Source organism: Rhipicephalus microplus, chromosome 2, assembly GCF_043290135.1.
Source record: "Rhipicephalus microplus isolate Deutch F79 chromosome 2, USDA_Rmic, whole genome shotgun sequence".
In the NCBI taxonomy this organism is placed as follows: Eukaryota; Metazoa; Arthropoda; class Arachnida; order Ixodida; family Ixodidae; genus Rhipicephalus; species Rhipicephalus microplus.
This window is the reverse complement of record NC_134701.1, coordinates 269007328-269022334: the sequence shown is the minus strand read 5'-3', so window position 1 is coordinate 269022334 and position 15007 is coordinate 269007328. Positions and strand designations below refer to the sequence as shown.

Genomic DNA, 15007 nt, shown 5'->3' with positions numbered 1-15007 from the left:
ACGGGCGACCTTTCAGAGCCTTTTCAAAACACTCATTGGGTAACTACTGCAAGCACACTTGCTTGGTACCCACTAGGGCATTAAGAATTAACTTCTGGGTAGTAGGCCAGCATTCACTACGCTATTTTTCGTCATTCTTCTGAGAAATGTGGTATCGGCTAAACACTTGCAAGAAATTTTGTGCCTATTCTTCATGCAGTGGTTGACGACGATGAGGAATTATGACTGAAGTGGGACTGCGGCATAGTTAATGGGGGAACAAGAACAAGCTTTTGTAATGTGTTGGAGCATAGGACGGCCCACTAGTTATGCCGTTCTCATTGTGCCACGACTGGTTGCCCCCTTGCTGTTTTAAAACTCTTTATAAGTCGTATTAACGCGATTGCTTTCCCGACATCAAGCCTGCCTAAGGCAAGTTTGACAACACGTCACAAGCACCGACGTAGTTCAGTGGTTGAATACTGGGCTGGCACCTAACAGACCCTGGTTTAGATCCCCACGGCGTCTTTGGTGCTAGATTTTTTATAAAATAATTTCGCGCGATGTGGTTACGGACACCGGCGGTGGTGACGGACAACTGCGTGTGACCCGAGTTGTGATAACATAACAAGTTCCGCTGTAAAACCCATGCACAGAAAGATAACTAGATGAAACTAGCACGAATTACTCAAAAAAAAAAAAACGTGCCGAAAGCCAGTACAAGAGACACGACATCGTTTACCGAGGAAGTAAGAACAAGGGAGCGTGCGGCCACTCGGTCAAGAAACTGGGAAGAGGATGGGGAAGAAGGGAAAGAGGAAAAGATGGGAGGTGCGATCGACGCGCCGCGCGGTGTTTGAACGCCGCGTCAGCGCCCGGCGGCCGGTATGAGTTGAGTGCTCGCCGTCGCTTCTGGCGAGTCGCTCGTGAGACGGCGAAGCGGTAGAGTCGGCCTGCTCTCGGAGAGCGTAACTGACAACCGATCGCGCTGCTTCCCCGGAACGTCTTGAAAAGAGAAGTCGCCCTCCCTTAGATTTCGAGATGGCTATCCTGCGGTCGTGTTGTTGCTTTTTCTCCGTGCGCAAAGGAAGCTTCGTGTGCGGAGTCTACACTTTGGTGAGTTGAAACAGAAAACTTTTTCCGCGCGCATGTGTGGCCGGTAAGCGCTGCGTACTAATTGTGACTTAGATGACATGGATAAAAGTGTGTCAAAGCGCCAGGATACCTGTTAGCTTTTGATTCTTATACACAAATATTTTCGGTAAAGACGAAAATGCTTGAGCCCTCTGTACTTTAATTTTAGTGCACGTTAACAAAACCGAGCTGGTCGAAATTTCCGCAGCCTTCTACTACGGCGTCTGTCATAATTGCGCACATGAAACACCAAGAAATATTATAGTTCTTACGAACCTTAAGGTTATGGGATTGAATTTCCACCATGGTTGCCGCGTTTCCGATGGAGGAGAAAATGCTATTTGTCCGTGTGTTCAGATTTATGTACACGTTAAACAACCCGAGGTGGTAGAAATATCAGAAGCCCTTCTTAACGGCGTCTCTCGTAAGGTTTTGGGACGTAAAACGTTTTATATTATTATTATTATTATTATTATTATTATTATTATTATTATTATTATTATTATTATTATTATTATTATTATTATTATTATTATTATTATTATTATTATTATTATTATTATTATTAATATTAATGAACGCTGTAGTAGTTCAAAACCAAAAACGTTGCACAGCTGATATGGTGTCGTCAATCATCTGATGATGTGTCTTCCTGCCTTTCCTTGCATCTTTATCTCTCTCTCTCTCTCTCTTTCTACTCTTGTGTATTCCATGTCTAAATTTTGTGATAGCCAGCTCTATAGTTGCTAACTAAACACTGGCTGTGCTGGTGGGACTCGATCACTGAACCGAAAGTCGCGAGATGGAATACCGTCTCCAGTGGCCGAATTTCGACGGAGGCGGAAATGCTAGAAGCCTGTGTGCTGAGATTTGAGATGAACGTTAATAGCACCAAGAGGCCGTACCGCTTGACTCCCTTCAATGCGGCGTATTCGGTAACAATACCATGATTTTGAGACCGTAAATACCAGAAATTACACTATTAATCCTACCTAAGACAAAATTAGAGGGGTGGATTTGCATGAGCGCTACAGAAAACACAACAGTTTTTGGTTCTTACACTTTGTGATTATTCAATAGCTAAAGCCTTGCGCTACTGATATCGTGTTGCTATCATATATGCGGTTGCTGATTTTCGTATCTGTGATATGGGGGTTGTCGGCTCAAGTCATTGCCTAGCTCGCTCGTGTTTATCTTCACGAAAAAAAAAACTTGAACAACAAAGTGACCTCGCATATAAATTTCTTACCGAGATTGCCAACTTGGGAATCAACTAGAAAAAAAAAAGCTCAAGCATAATAGATTTCTCGCACAGTAAAAAAAAATTCAGACATTGCAAGATAATGTCACTGCGCTAAATGTGCCTGATGATAGAATGGTGGTCTTGGCGCGTAAAGACCTTGAGGTTAATTGTATTTACGTCACTTCTTGCGCTGATTGTGTAAATTAGAACCGTCTACAAACCTTTCCGGCTTACCATTGGAAACGAGCAGACACCCTAAACATTATTGTTCTGATGAAGAAAACAGCAAAGGAAGGGACTAGTAAGTACACATTCATGAATGCGTTGCGCTTGGGTGGCAGTTGTTAGTCGGCTCTCTCGACAATTTCTCTGTTGTCTTTGTCTTTTCTGTACGCTAATCGAATAGTAACACTTTTATTGCGATAGCAATTACATGTGCCGTCTTGATGGCTGTTTTGCCTTACTTTCATATCTCGTATAAAGTGCACATTGATAAGATCACCCAGCGCATCGTACGTTCTACCCGCCAGTATTAGAGCGCGAGCGAGGGCGATGAACGTGGCTGAAGCAGATATGAAACCGACCGGGCCCATCTCCATTGCTCGAAGGTTGCAGGGGATAAGGTCCACCCGTCTGTTGGACCAGCTGCCGAATGCTCAAGCAGAGAGAAAGTGCCGAGCGGCAACAATGAACTTTGATTTTACGGGCGTGGTCGAGATGCCTGGCGCTCACGCTATCTTGCTATTTCGGCAGCCATCGACGGGTGGCTTTTATATCGTTCTACGTGCTGCTTTCTCAATGCGATGAGACTGTGTAAAAAGCTTCCCTGGAATGGCTGTATTCTCATACATCATCTTTTTGTGAAACTGCGTGAGACCGAATCATAAGAAGTAGCTGCCAGCCTCACTTCGTATGTCATTGCAATTTGTTACTATCACATTAATTGGTTCACCGTTGTGGGAAAGCTGTTACTTCTTACTCTACGAACATGACAAGTGTGTTACGAGATATACATGAGATAGATAGATAGATAGATAGATAGATAGATAGATAGATAGATAGATAGATAGATAGATAGATAGATAGATAGATAGATAGATAGATAGATAGATAGATGTGTGCAGTGTAATATAGACTATTTAAAAATATCCAGAAGAATTGCGCTGTCTTCTCCGGCATCGTACCCTTTAATTTTTTAATTATTTTTCTGTGCCGAGCTCAGAGCAACGCAATCACAAATAAAACGCAGCTTGGAGTGCTGTGAGGCTGAGCTTGGGGACATACATAGCATAAATAAGTAATAAGTCGTCTTATAGATTAAAGCTAGTGAGGATGCTACGCGTACCGTTAGATTAAAATTCGCCGTGTGTGTGGGTTTATGCCAAGCTTCAGAAAATAGCATTAACATTTATCGCTGGACTGCAGCGCTTTGTAGCGTATCTAGCAAATCACAGCTCTCGGTTATTTATTACAACATTTTTAATTGTAAAACAGGAAGTGTTCATACATTTTAAAATTTAACATACATTTCGGAGTGCGGGATGGCTTGAGAAAAAGGATATTTGGAACACGAGGTTTATGTAGGTAAATAGGAGTGCTGACAGTGGTCCAAGGTATGTTTAATGCATAATAACTGTTTCTTCATAAAGTCGCGGCGACTGGCGCTCACAAGTGTTTTCAGTGGTGCTATATATATATATATATATATATATATATATATATATATATATATATATATATATAACAGACAGTAATGTCAAGGAATGTACAGGGAAGTTATTATAACCAATGGAATGTAAATAAGAAGAAAGAAAAGTGGATGAAAAAATTACCAACTGTGAGCAGGAATCGAACCTACGACCTTCGTCGTAGGTTCAATTCTCGTCACTCGTACGTTATAAATTACCTTAGCCGCAGCGTTTACTGGTTAGCAAGCCTTAGTAATTAACGCGAAAGCGTTTCTTGACCAGATTAGCGAAAGCGCACACCCAGCTTTCATCCACAAAAGTCACGTCCTTAAAGTACGTGACTTCTCCCAACAGAAATGGCGTCGGTGCAAAGAACTGCTGCAGCAACCACCTGTGGATACGGCCTATAAGTGAGGGAACTTCCTACCGTAGACTTGCAGCACCCGTCGGTAACAACAACCCAATAAAAAATATGCTTTCGTGTTTACATCTCATAAGAACATGCTTTGGTACACTCTGCAACATTTTGTTCATCTGTGCTTCTGAGCGAAACAATATTTTACCGAGGAGGACACCCATATCGATCGCTTTGACTGAGTAGAGTTGTGTAACACCCCCGATCTGGAACACATGTGTTAGAGCAGGATGAAAGAAGGTTAATTAAAACGCTGGAAGGTTGAATCCAGTTGCCTACCCTTGACTGGGGAAGGAGAAGAGTTTTAAAAAAGTAGAGAGAGACCACCGTTTCTGTGACCTACGTATAAAATATAGTTTTTTTTTTGCTCGATGAGCAGACGACCATCGGTCTGGTAGTCTTCAAGAATCACCCTACGCTTTCATTGCCTTTTGTGGCTCTGATAAGAAAAAAACTGCGGTATCAAAATGTGGTGTGAAAACACAGTCGTGTGTCATTTACTCCTCGCTGTCACGTTCACCATGCACGTTCGTTGATAATTACATTGGCTGCAATGCCGAGTGCAGCGAATGCTGTCCCGAGATGAATTCCAAGCACAATAGGGCCTATGGATAGTTTTGAAAATAAAATAACTGGCATTCACACTGACGTTTACTGCCCTTACAAAACTATTTTACTGTGACATACACATGAATGACCAATGATATAAACGAGGCGAACGATGCACGTTTAATGCGAAAGGCGTGGGTTGGGCTGCAACCTCCAGCAAGTTACGTTGTGCATGTTCCTTTCTCTCTACCGTTTTATTTCCATTCAGTGAATAAAAATAAGTAAATTCACGAATTATTTTGTTTTATTTGTTAACCGTTGGGAATCCAGTAAATTGATAACTTTGGGGTTTTTTTACTCAACAAAGCACCCTAATGAATCAGAGCGTCAGAGAATATTTACTTAATGCACCTGGTTTGCAATGCATCCTCACATGCAAGCAATGACTGCCATAACAATCCCACAGCATCGTTTTACGCAAGTACTTGCATCTGTTAGGTAACTGTCTGGAATTTATCATTTCAAGTGAACTCGCAGGTAACAGCACATTTTTTACGAGGTGATGTTCTTCTACGTAAGCACATAAGCCGCCACCACCAAGAAACAATCCCCCAATATTGTGATCACCAACAGAATGATAATTGTAGCCACTCATAGCTGCGTAATTTGCGCATTATATATAGCATTTACGAACCGTATCACCAATGACTCTACAGATGAGGAAAAGTGAAGAGTGCTGAATTGTCAGTCCTGAAATTTTATGAGAACTGATTTTTACTAAGATTCAGACGTACAGCCTAAAACGTGAATTTTTGCATGAAAACCGCTGTCGGCACCAGGTTCGAGAAATAGGCGGCAACACAAATAAGATTAGTGACTGTACTGCTATCAAACGCAAACAGTTCTCACTTCTTTCCTCCATTGCCTAGAGAAATAAGCATCGGCGCTCTAATACCCGCCTAAATTAGCGTTATTCGGGACGCCTATGGCGTTTCTTCGGGTAAGCTGCCCCCAAGTCCTCCAGTGACTATAAATGGAACGAAATCTCAGTGATGTTTCAGAATTCTCGCCTTGGGAAGATCAAGGCGCAAAATAATGGCTAGAATTGATTTCTTTTTTAAGCGTTTCTGATTTACATATATAAAAACACGGTTGCTTTATTAGATTGTGCGGAAAGTTTAAATAGGACACAGAGAATCGTGTGAGCTCGAAAGCGCGCCCTGCTTCACTGTGAAATCAATAAGACTCGTTTCTAGTTTGCGAAGCCTGAGTTTCTAACGACGCAGCTGTGCGTTTCGCGACACTATGTTCTGCGTCAGGGCGGGAGCCCTAAAAAAAACAGAAAAAAGAATCAACGTCGTTGCTAGCATAAATTTGAATGTGTCATGATGGTGCATAGAATGCAAGCGTACGAGCGTTTGTGTTGGAGGCATACAGGACATGCTTTGTAGTGTGTCTGCACCGACGTGAATAATAAAAGTTCCCCAGTGACCAAGTGATTTGGTTTGGACGCAAAAGGCGCTGGTATGAATTGCTTGATAATGACTTTATGGAGAAACGGACAAACAATCAAACAAACAAACAAACAAACGAACGAACGAACGACAAGCAAATCACTATTCAGCTGCATGGGCGGGGCAATGAATGCGATAGCGACAAACCGGAAAGGTACGTGAAGTATGGCTAGTAGCTGATTGCTCGGATCCAATCTCGCGTAACCAACAAAACGCTGGTTTAAGGGAATACTGCATGTTACAGAGACAGAAACACCTTTTATGCTGTCAGCCCATTAAACGCGAAGCGCTGAGAATACGACGTGCTAACCTAACTCTTTCACGATGTCTGTTGAGATAACGTCCGTTGCAGCACCTGTGACCTCGCGCTTATGGGCAACGTTCACAGCTGCTCGTGCGATGCAGCCCCCTTTCCTTCTTGACGCTTCTTCTGCTGACAGAAGGTAACCGGATGACCGCGGCATTACCTCTCTGCTTCAGGAGCCATGGACTGCAGACTTCATACGCTGGGTGATATTATCGCATGCACCCTTCGTGCGACGAAGATAGCCGGCTCATTTCATCTGAGCTTCAGCCGCGCATATCCACAACGCGTGGGTGCTCGAGCGTTGAACATATGGTGCACGCAGCGACGTTATAGATTTTGTCTTTTATTTACCGAACATGACAACATGACCGTGATGGCAACAGCAAAAAACTGTCGAGAGTGACCATATAATTTATGTCGCATTAAAACAAACAGGCACACAAACCATCAAAAGGAAGCCTTGAATAGATAATTGAACAGACAGACAGACAGACAGACAGACAGACAGACAGAGAGACAGACAGACAGACAGACAGACAGACAGACAGACAGACAGACAGACAGACAGACAGACAGACAGACAGATAGATAGATAGATAGATAGATAGATAGATAGATAGATAGATAGATAGATAGATAGATAGATAGATAGATAGATAGATAGATAGATAGATAGATAGATATGAAATAACTAATGGCGACTGGTATGCGAACATAGCATTCGCGCAATATTTTATGTCGTTGAGTGTAGCTTATTTTGAATTCAACCATGTTTGTTTCTCTAACGCGTCTAAAATGAAACAATAAGGTGCCCCTAGACACTACATTCCTAATTGTGCAAAAGAAATCACACTGTCTTTTTTCTTTTTTAAATAATTTATGCCAAGCATCTTAAGTTTAATTATGCTGGAAACATTCTTTTCATTTCTTCGCTTCCCTGTGTCTGCGAAATGTCTGAGCGCATTTCGTCGAGGATTAGTTGGTCAATTTCACCGTGCTATTTCGTCACCTTTTCAAAGCGAATTTTCTACTTGCGTTGCCAAATCGTTTAAGTCCAGCAGGACACACGTGCCTTTACACAGTTAACACCTAGGCAGAAATAACTTACCCCCAAGGTGCAGAAGTACTGCGCCTTGTCTAGCACATGTGATTCCTACAGCCTAGTTTGGCATCTCATCTCCTTCATATCTGCTCTTTTTTATATGCTAGCCAGCAAACTAATGAGCAGTAAAATTCTAGTCAACCTCTCTCTCTTTTTCTTGCTCTTTTTACCATCTCCTCAACACTTTTTTGTTCTTTTCATTTGATTCAGAATGACGACGAGGATTGCGACGCTTGAGTCAGATTGCTCTCACGGCTACGATCCGAACTAGGCGCAGTAGTTGGATATCGGTCGTATTTTTTCCTTGTCTAAAAACTTCAAGAATTATGCTTGTAATTGTGCGTGTATTTGGGGCCGTCTTCTAGACGAATTCTGGCTGAATTACGTTTTATTTTTATTTGGAGCATAGTGCTTGCACAGATTTCATTCCTAACAACCATTTTCCTTCGTTTTTTTCCCCAATTGTACGTGCCCGCGTTGCATTCAGCCGAGAAATCGTTTTGCTGAAATCATTATCGCGAGTGCGTGAAGAAGTGGCGGATGCCGGCAGTATGCGCGATTTCACTAAACGTAACAGCGCAGCATTTTGCAAGAAATACTCCGAATGATAACGACGTGAGCTGCGTGGTGCAAATGGACGTCTGCCCCACTTGGGTGCCTCGCAAATGTCATTAAATCACGCGAATGTACGTTTGACTGAATGCGATGCTATAGAGGTTGTCGTGGAGGCTCCCCCAGTTTTGAAAGAGCGAGCTAATCTGATAAGCATTAAAATTATTGAATATAAGCAAAAAAGAAAAGCTGGAACTTCACTTGCCGAACGAAGTGCGCGAACGGCAAAGCTCTGCACCTTTTGCGCATGCGTACATATATAAGCAAGCGTCAGCGGAGGAGCTGCTACCCGCATGCGAACGAGAAAATCACGTGGCTTATTTCGGAAACGATTTCTTCTTTTCGCTCACGTGTGGGCACGATCGATGAACAAAATAGGCTTCAGAAACAGAATAATGAAATTGGTGAAATTACGTTTCGTCTATAGGAAGCTCATTCGTTCATTTATTTATTAGATGCGAAGTCTATGTCGAACGACGTCGGCATTCGGACGGCGTCAGCCTGTAAAGCGTGCACTGCCGCAAGTATTGTATTGTAGTGGAGAAGCTTTTTCAACCATCAAGACGATAAGAGTTTTAGATGTGAAGCATCTCTTGCTCGGGCCTATCTCACGCTGCATCAATGGCATACGCACTCACATTACGCATGCAAAATTCTCCCCCTCTCTCTCCATCAGCTGCTGTTACTCTCTCCACTTCTCCCCAACCACCTGCGTGCGCTCACTCCCCCATCCCCTCCTCTAGGCGTTCTTCCCAGCGGCGTAAACATCCCCATTGCGCATGCGCTTCCCCTCTTCCCTCTCTCCTCTTTTACGCTCACTATCTCTCACATCACAGTGCCAATGCAGGCAGCGTCTGCTAGTGAGTTTCTGTGTTTGGAATAACTGTTTAACGATTTCGAGTACTTCGTACTCAACTATGGGAGAGCGTTGAACCGTCCCGATCACTGTGGATCCGCTGAGAAGAGCAGGGCGCTGTGCGAGTTTCTTGATTGAAAAAACCAACTTCTCATGATGCACAACCGTTCACTGGCTACCCCATATATATAAGAACTGGATCTGTACCTTCAAGGTAGTGCCTGTGGGAGATTTCTCGTGTACGACGTAGTTGAACAATAAACATTCGCAGCGCGCATGTTAACTAATAGCGGACTGCGGGTCTTTGTGTACAATCGGAGTCTTCGATCTCTCGCTGCCCATTAGCAGCGATTGGCATGTTCCAGTAGGAAGCACAGCTCTATTACTGCGTGCCTTGTGCGTCTCCAGGTTTTTCTCCTGTGCAACACCGCGATGAGCGCCAGCGTCAACGCCACCACCAGTGTAAGCGTTAGCACTTCCTGCTTCGCATCTACACATGGTTTCATTTAGTGGGAGATGGCGTTATTTGTTTATTTATTTATTTATTTATTTATTCACTTATTTATTTATAATTTTCGTGTGTGTCGCGTGGTAGCGTGTTTAGTGTGCGCGTAAACTTGTCTTGTTTTTACATGGACTTACACAGATTAAGCGTTTGACCAAATAAGAGTACGAGAAATTGACTCCGCTAGGAAAGAAATCTAAAGAGGGGAAAGCTGAAGGTGTTAGAGGAACACGGTAGCATTCCTGAAGACAGTGTGTGGCTTCAACAAAGGACAACTCGACCGGAAACGGTAAAAATAAAAATAAAAAAATGGCTTCACTTAGTTAAGGCGGATGTCCTTATCGGTAGGTGTGAGTTCGTTCATCTCTTTGTGCCTTGATCATCACTTACCACATTGCAGCGTAACAAGTCGTGCATACTTCTGGCTGACATTTCTGCGCTTTTTTGAATCTAATTCTCTCTTTCGGGGGTACCACATAAGTTTATTATGTAAGACCAAAGCACATATGTTTCTGCAAGTAAAGTGACGTTTAAATCCGATATGCCGAATCTACAGGCAGTATACCAATCTGCAATACATAAAAAAGCAGCAAGAAAAAAAGTGTGCAATCTAAATTGAAAGGAACTACGTGTGCATCAAGCCTGGTCAGCATAGTACTTTTTTGAAGCAAACAACCCAAGAATTCGACGTTTTCTTCAAGTTATACGAACGAAATCACAGGCTGGAGGCAAAATTGCCTTTTTACATGAGAAAGAGAGAGAGAGACGATGAGGAAGGCTGGAATTTAACCACATATTAGCATTGACTTTGCTACCTGGCACTGTATTGGGCAAATAATGGTTGAGAAGGGGGTATAGAGAGAGAAAGAAAAAAAAACCCACACAAACACACACGCGCGCACACAAGCAGGCAGGGCGTTCTTACAGTCGTCCAGAAAGGCCGGTCAATCGCAAGAAACGATGCAGCACTTGCAAGGCCTTCTTCTGTAACGTTGTGTCATATCGACGTCATGGAATTCTCGTCTACGACAGCAGGCTGCTGTCAAACTTAATGAGTGCGTTGCAGAGGGATAGTCCTCACCATGCATTGTACTGTAGGCAGTCCCACAAAATATTTGCCACAGGTTCCTCGTTGCCGCAGTGGTCACACTTAGGATGCCAGTCGCTGCCGTCTCGGCCAGCTTGATTCGGAACGCATAGGCGTTGGTAAATGCAATGATCAACCATAACCAAACAGTAGCGTCTACTCTACGAAGCCTCGATTGGACTTAAAAGCTTAAATTAGGGTCAAATTAGTGCACTCAGGTATGCCTAAAGAGCGGCTCATTCCAGTGTGACGTGGTGAATCTGTGAGCAAGCAGGTGGAGCCTGCGTGCAGCATCGGTCCTAGAAAGCAGTAGGGGTTCATTCGTGGTCTTCTGTATGGGCCAAACGAGCTCCTATATCAGCTCGTTCGTTTTCATTCACACCATGGTGCGCTATCTATCCACCATAACCATAATGACAAGGCATAGCCACCGAAAACCTAAGATGTCCTTTTGTCAATTAGGTTGTGTATTGCCTCTCCAGTCTCAAAACCAACTGCTGAATAGAGACTGCAGTAATAAGTCGTACAAAACGGTCCACGTGCATGTGTGTGCGTGTGAAAGATAGAGAGAATAAAAATGAAAGAGAGACAGGGAGGTCACCCATGGCTGGTCCTGGTAGGCTACCTTGCACTGAAGAGGGGGTGAGGGTAATGAAAGTGAGAGAGGAAGAAAGTCGACGCGTGGGTCAGTGAATCAGTTATGAACTGAAACACGCTACGAAGCGCTGCGAGTTCAAGTAAATATTGGGCAAGCTACCGACGCCACAAAATCCCTCCCAAGCGCACTGCGAATGAAAAGATTTTACCGTCACCCCGCCGTGGTGGTCTAGTGGCTAAGGTACTCGGCTGCTGATCCGCAGGTCGCGGGATCGAATCCCGGCTGCGGCGGCTGCATTTCCGATGGAGGCGCAAATGTTGTAGGCCCATGTGCTCAGATTTGGGTGCATGCTAAAGAACCCCAGGTGGTCGAAACTTCCGGAGCCCTCCACTACGGCGTCTCTCATAATCATATGGTGATTTCGGGATGTTAAACCCCACATATCAATCAATCAATCAAGATTTTACCGTCACTTTAAAAAGCATTCTTCTGTTATTGCTTGGAACTTGCGTCAAACAAGTGGTAGTTACAGTGCGCGTCGAATCGTTATAACAAAAAAGCACGAAAAGATATTGACCTAGTTTTACAATTAGGCCGCGTCTTGTCTGAACTTGCAACGACAATAAAGCCATGGCAAGGTATAAGTGAATTACAACGTCATTTATTAGAAGCTGGCGCGCACGTCTTCTAGGTTCGCTCCCTTTTTTTTCTCTTTCCTTCCCTCCCCTAATATCTGTCTTTCTAGCAACCACATTTCTTTGTGTGTTTTTTTCATTCCTTCGGTCCTACAAGTAGGTTGGCAGGAACTGGCACCTTATTGACTATTTCCAGCTACTTTCGGTCGATTTACAGAAACATATTGAGCCATGCAGTTATTGTACTTTGGTGGTTCCATTTGAGAACACTGTGACATGCGGTTGCACTTTGACGATTTTCAAGAACCCCGCCCCTAGGGGCATTCATGTATAAAAGAAAATGAAGCGATTCAGGACGCACAAAACGATTTTGTTTGTTTTTCATCAGAGAAAAATGCAGCAGGGAGAGAAAAGACGTTTTATCCCCCCCCCCTCCCAAATAACAAAAAGCTGAAGTGGCGTTCAGAATGACGTGAAAGGCACCTCACGATAAAGACAGATGGATCCACTGAATTGGCTCCGACCAGATAACGACGCTTCTTTCAGTTTCCACGAGCTTTCGTGCAGCACAAAATTGATTCTTTCCTTCCAAAAATTTTCGGCAATAAAAATAATGGCTTTTTTATATTTGGCAGAACATGAGAAGGTAGGCTACATTAGAGCCATCCTATCCTATCATCATAACAGTAATGTACAATAGAAACACACAGAAAAGCAAAATTAGGAATAAAATAGGAAAAAAATAATGGCTGTATCATTCGCAGCTCATCCTTTGGCAGCTGTCGTAGTACGATTTTACATTTCACATTTCTCGCACACCGAGCAAGCCGGGTTCCTGATAACACTTGAAGCACAACAGAGTGCTACATATCATTTGCTCCTTCAGGGTTCGCCATCATACGGCTAATACTTAGCGCAGCTACAATATAACTTATATTTGACAGGGTTCACTAAGTGACCTGTTAAATATCTGCCTTTGCCGAATTGGCTTTAAAATATATTTTCACTGTGCTCTCTCACTAGCTAATGAGTAAGGCTGGGAAGGTTGCGTTATTAATTGGAAGCTTACAATACTCTGAACAAGTTCAACGAAGCGTTTAAAAATACACGGACCCAAGATTTCATACATTAACATCTCACAGTAACAACGTATTTATTTTAAAGACGGGACCACTTATACACCACGATTTCCAAGCAGATGGTTAAATACGGGGAAGAACTGCTAAAACACCACCTTACGTAAGCCAATTGATGTTGAAGGTAAACATCCTGCAAGTCACAGATTACGCAAAGAATTATATAGTATAAATGGGATCTCGTTTTAAACATAGACGCGTTGCTTGTGGCTCTTTGTGGTGTACTTGCTTGCTTTACTTTGTGCGTTGGTAGTTTAGCACTACATCAAAGATGTTCAGATGATTCACTTACAAGACACCATTCCGCCTTCCAATCGGCATGGAAGACAGTGCTGCTTGCAGTCATTGCGGCAGCAATAAAACTATAGAGCATGTTCTCTGTCACTGCCCTCGTTACAGCGTGCAAAAACGGCAACTAGCTGCTGCGTTAGCTCGCCTTGACGACAGACCTTTGTCTGAACAATCAGTGCTTGAACGTCGACAGGATTTGTATGCTCACAGAAAATCATTGAAGGCCTTACTGAACTTTTTGCTTGGCAGTGGCCTATTGTATAGACTATAGCACCCCAACCCTTTCGTTTTCGCGCGTCTATGTCCCTCTTCGCTTTCTTTCCCATCTTTCTTCCTCATTCTCCCTTCCCTAGTGCAGGGTAGCAAACCGGATGCTCCATTTTCTGGTTAACCTCCCTGCCCTTCCCTCATTTTATTCTCTCTCAGTCCAACCCTGAATATACCGCCGAATTTTGTGATATTTACAGAAGCCACTCAACGTTTCATGTGCCTCTTGAGTTTTGACACCACCAAATGTAAAAATATAGAAAAGAAACACCATGTCTTGCCTATTTAAAATAGCTGTGTATCTTCAAGATAGTCCCGTGTTTACGGTCACGATAATACTAAACCATCGGAAAAATTCATAACTGTCGCGTGCTCCTTCTCGAAAGTCACCTATGATCCGCAATGACGCTTGATCATAAAAGAAGTTTTTACAACGAATGAGTTCTCAGCGAGTACTTCACACTAACGACACTCTGATCATTTTACCTGAAAGCGCGCTTTCACGTACTTAATTATATAATCTTTCCTCTGCGTCTGACAGGGCGCAGGGCTTTGCATCACAGTGTTTATGTAACGAGTATTTGCACAACGGCCAGTTGTTTTTTAGCCACCGCACGAGCGTGCGTTCGAGAACGCGAGTGCTGATTCTCGCGAAGGGGATAAGTCACGGGGGATTTCTCTCGGTCACTCTGCAAATGGATATCTCCGCATCCTACCTCTCGTTAGTAACTTGTGAGAGTTAAGCTTTCGCTTATGCAAATAAAATGATAGAGCCTAGATGTTACGAAAGAGGACCAGCATCGGCGCACATATTTAGTTATGCCTGGGCGTTTCACGCACTGCTCGCATTATTATTTGAGTACGTCCCTCTAAAGGTCAACGCCATAAACTTTATAAATCTGCTGTTTTCACATTCATAGACAACCGAGTGTTCGTACCGTCGTGATCAAATTTAGTAGCTTCAACTATATCGCCATTCAACTTGTCTCTAAAGAGGCACATAGACCTTTCTTAAGCACATGCGTACTATCTGTAAAAAAAGGTAAATTGTTTGAAGCTATATAGCAGCGAACAAAGCAGTAAAGATGG

General features: G+C 43.2%; 1 protein-coding gene across 1 annotated transcript in view; it reads left to right on the top strand.

Moving 5' to 3' along the window:
- The first annotated feature begins 910 nt into the window (after positions 1-910).
- The window catches only part of LOC119169234 (uncharacterized), a 37372-nt gene continuing 23275 nt past the window's right edge, over positions 911-15007 (top strand). The window contains exon 1 of the mRNA XM_075881359.1: positions 911-1095. Coding sequence (XP_075737474.1) covers positions 1021-1095 — 75 coding nt within the window. The 5' untranslated portion in view covers positions 911-1020. The remainder of the gene's footprint in view (positions 1096-15007) is intronic.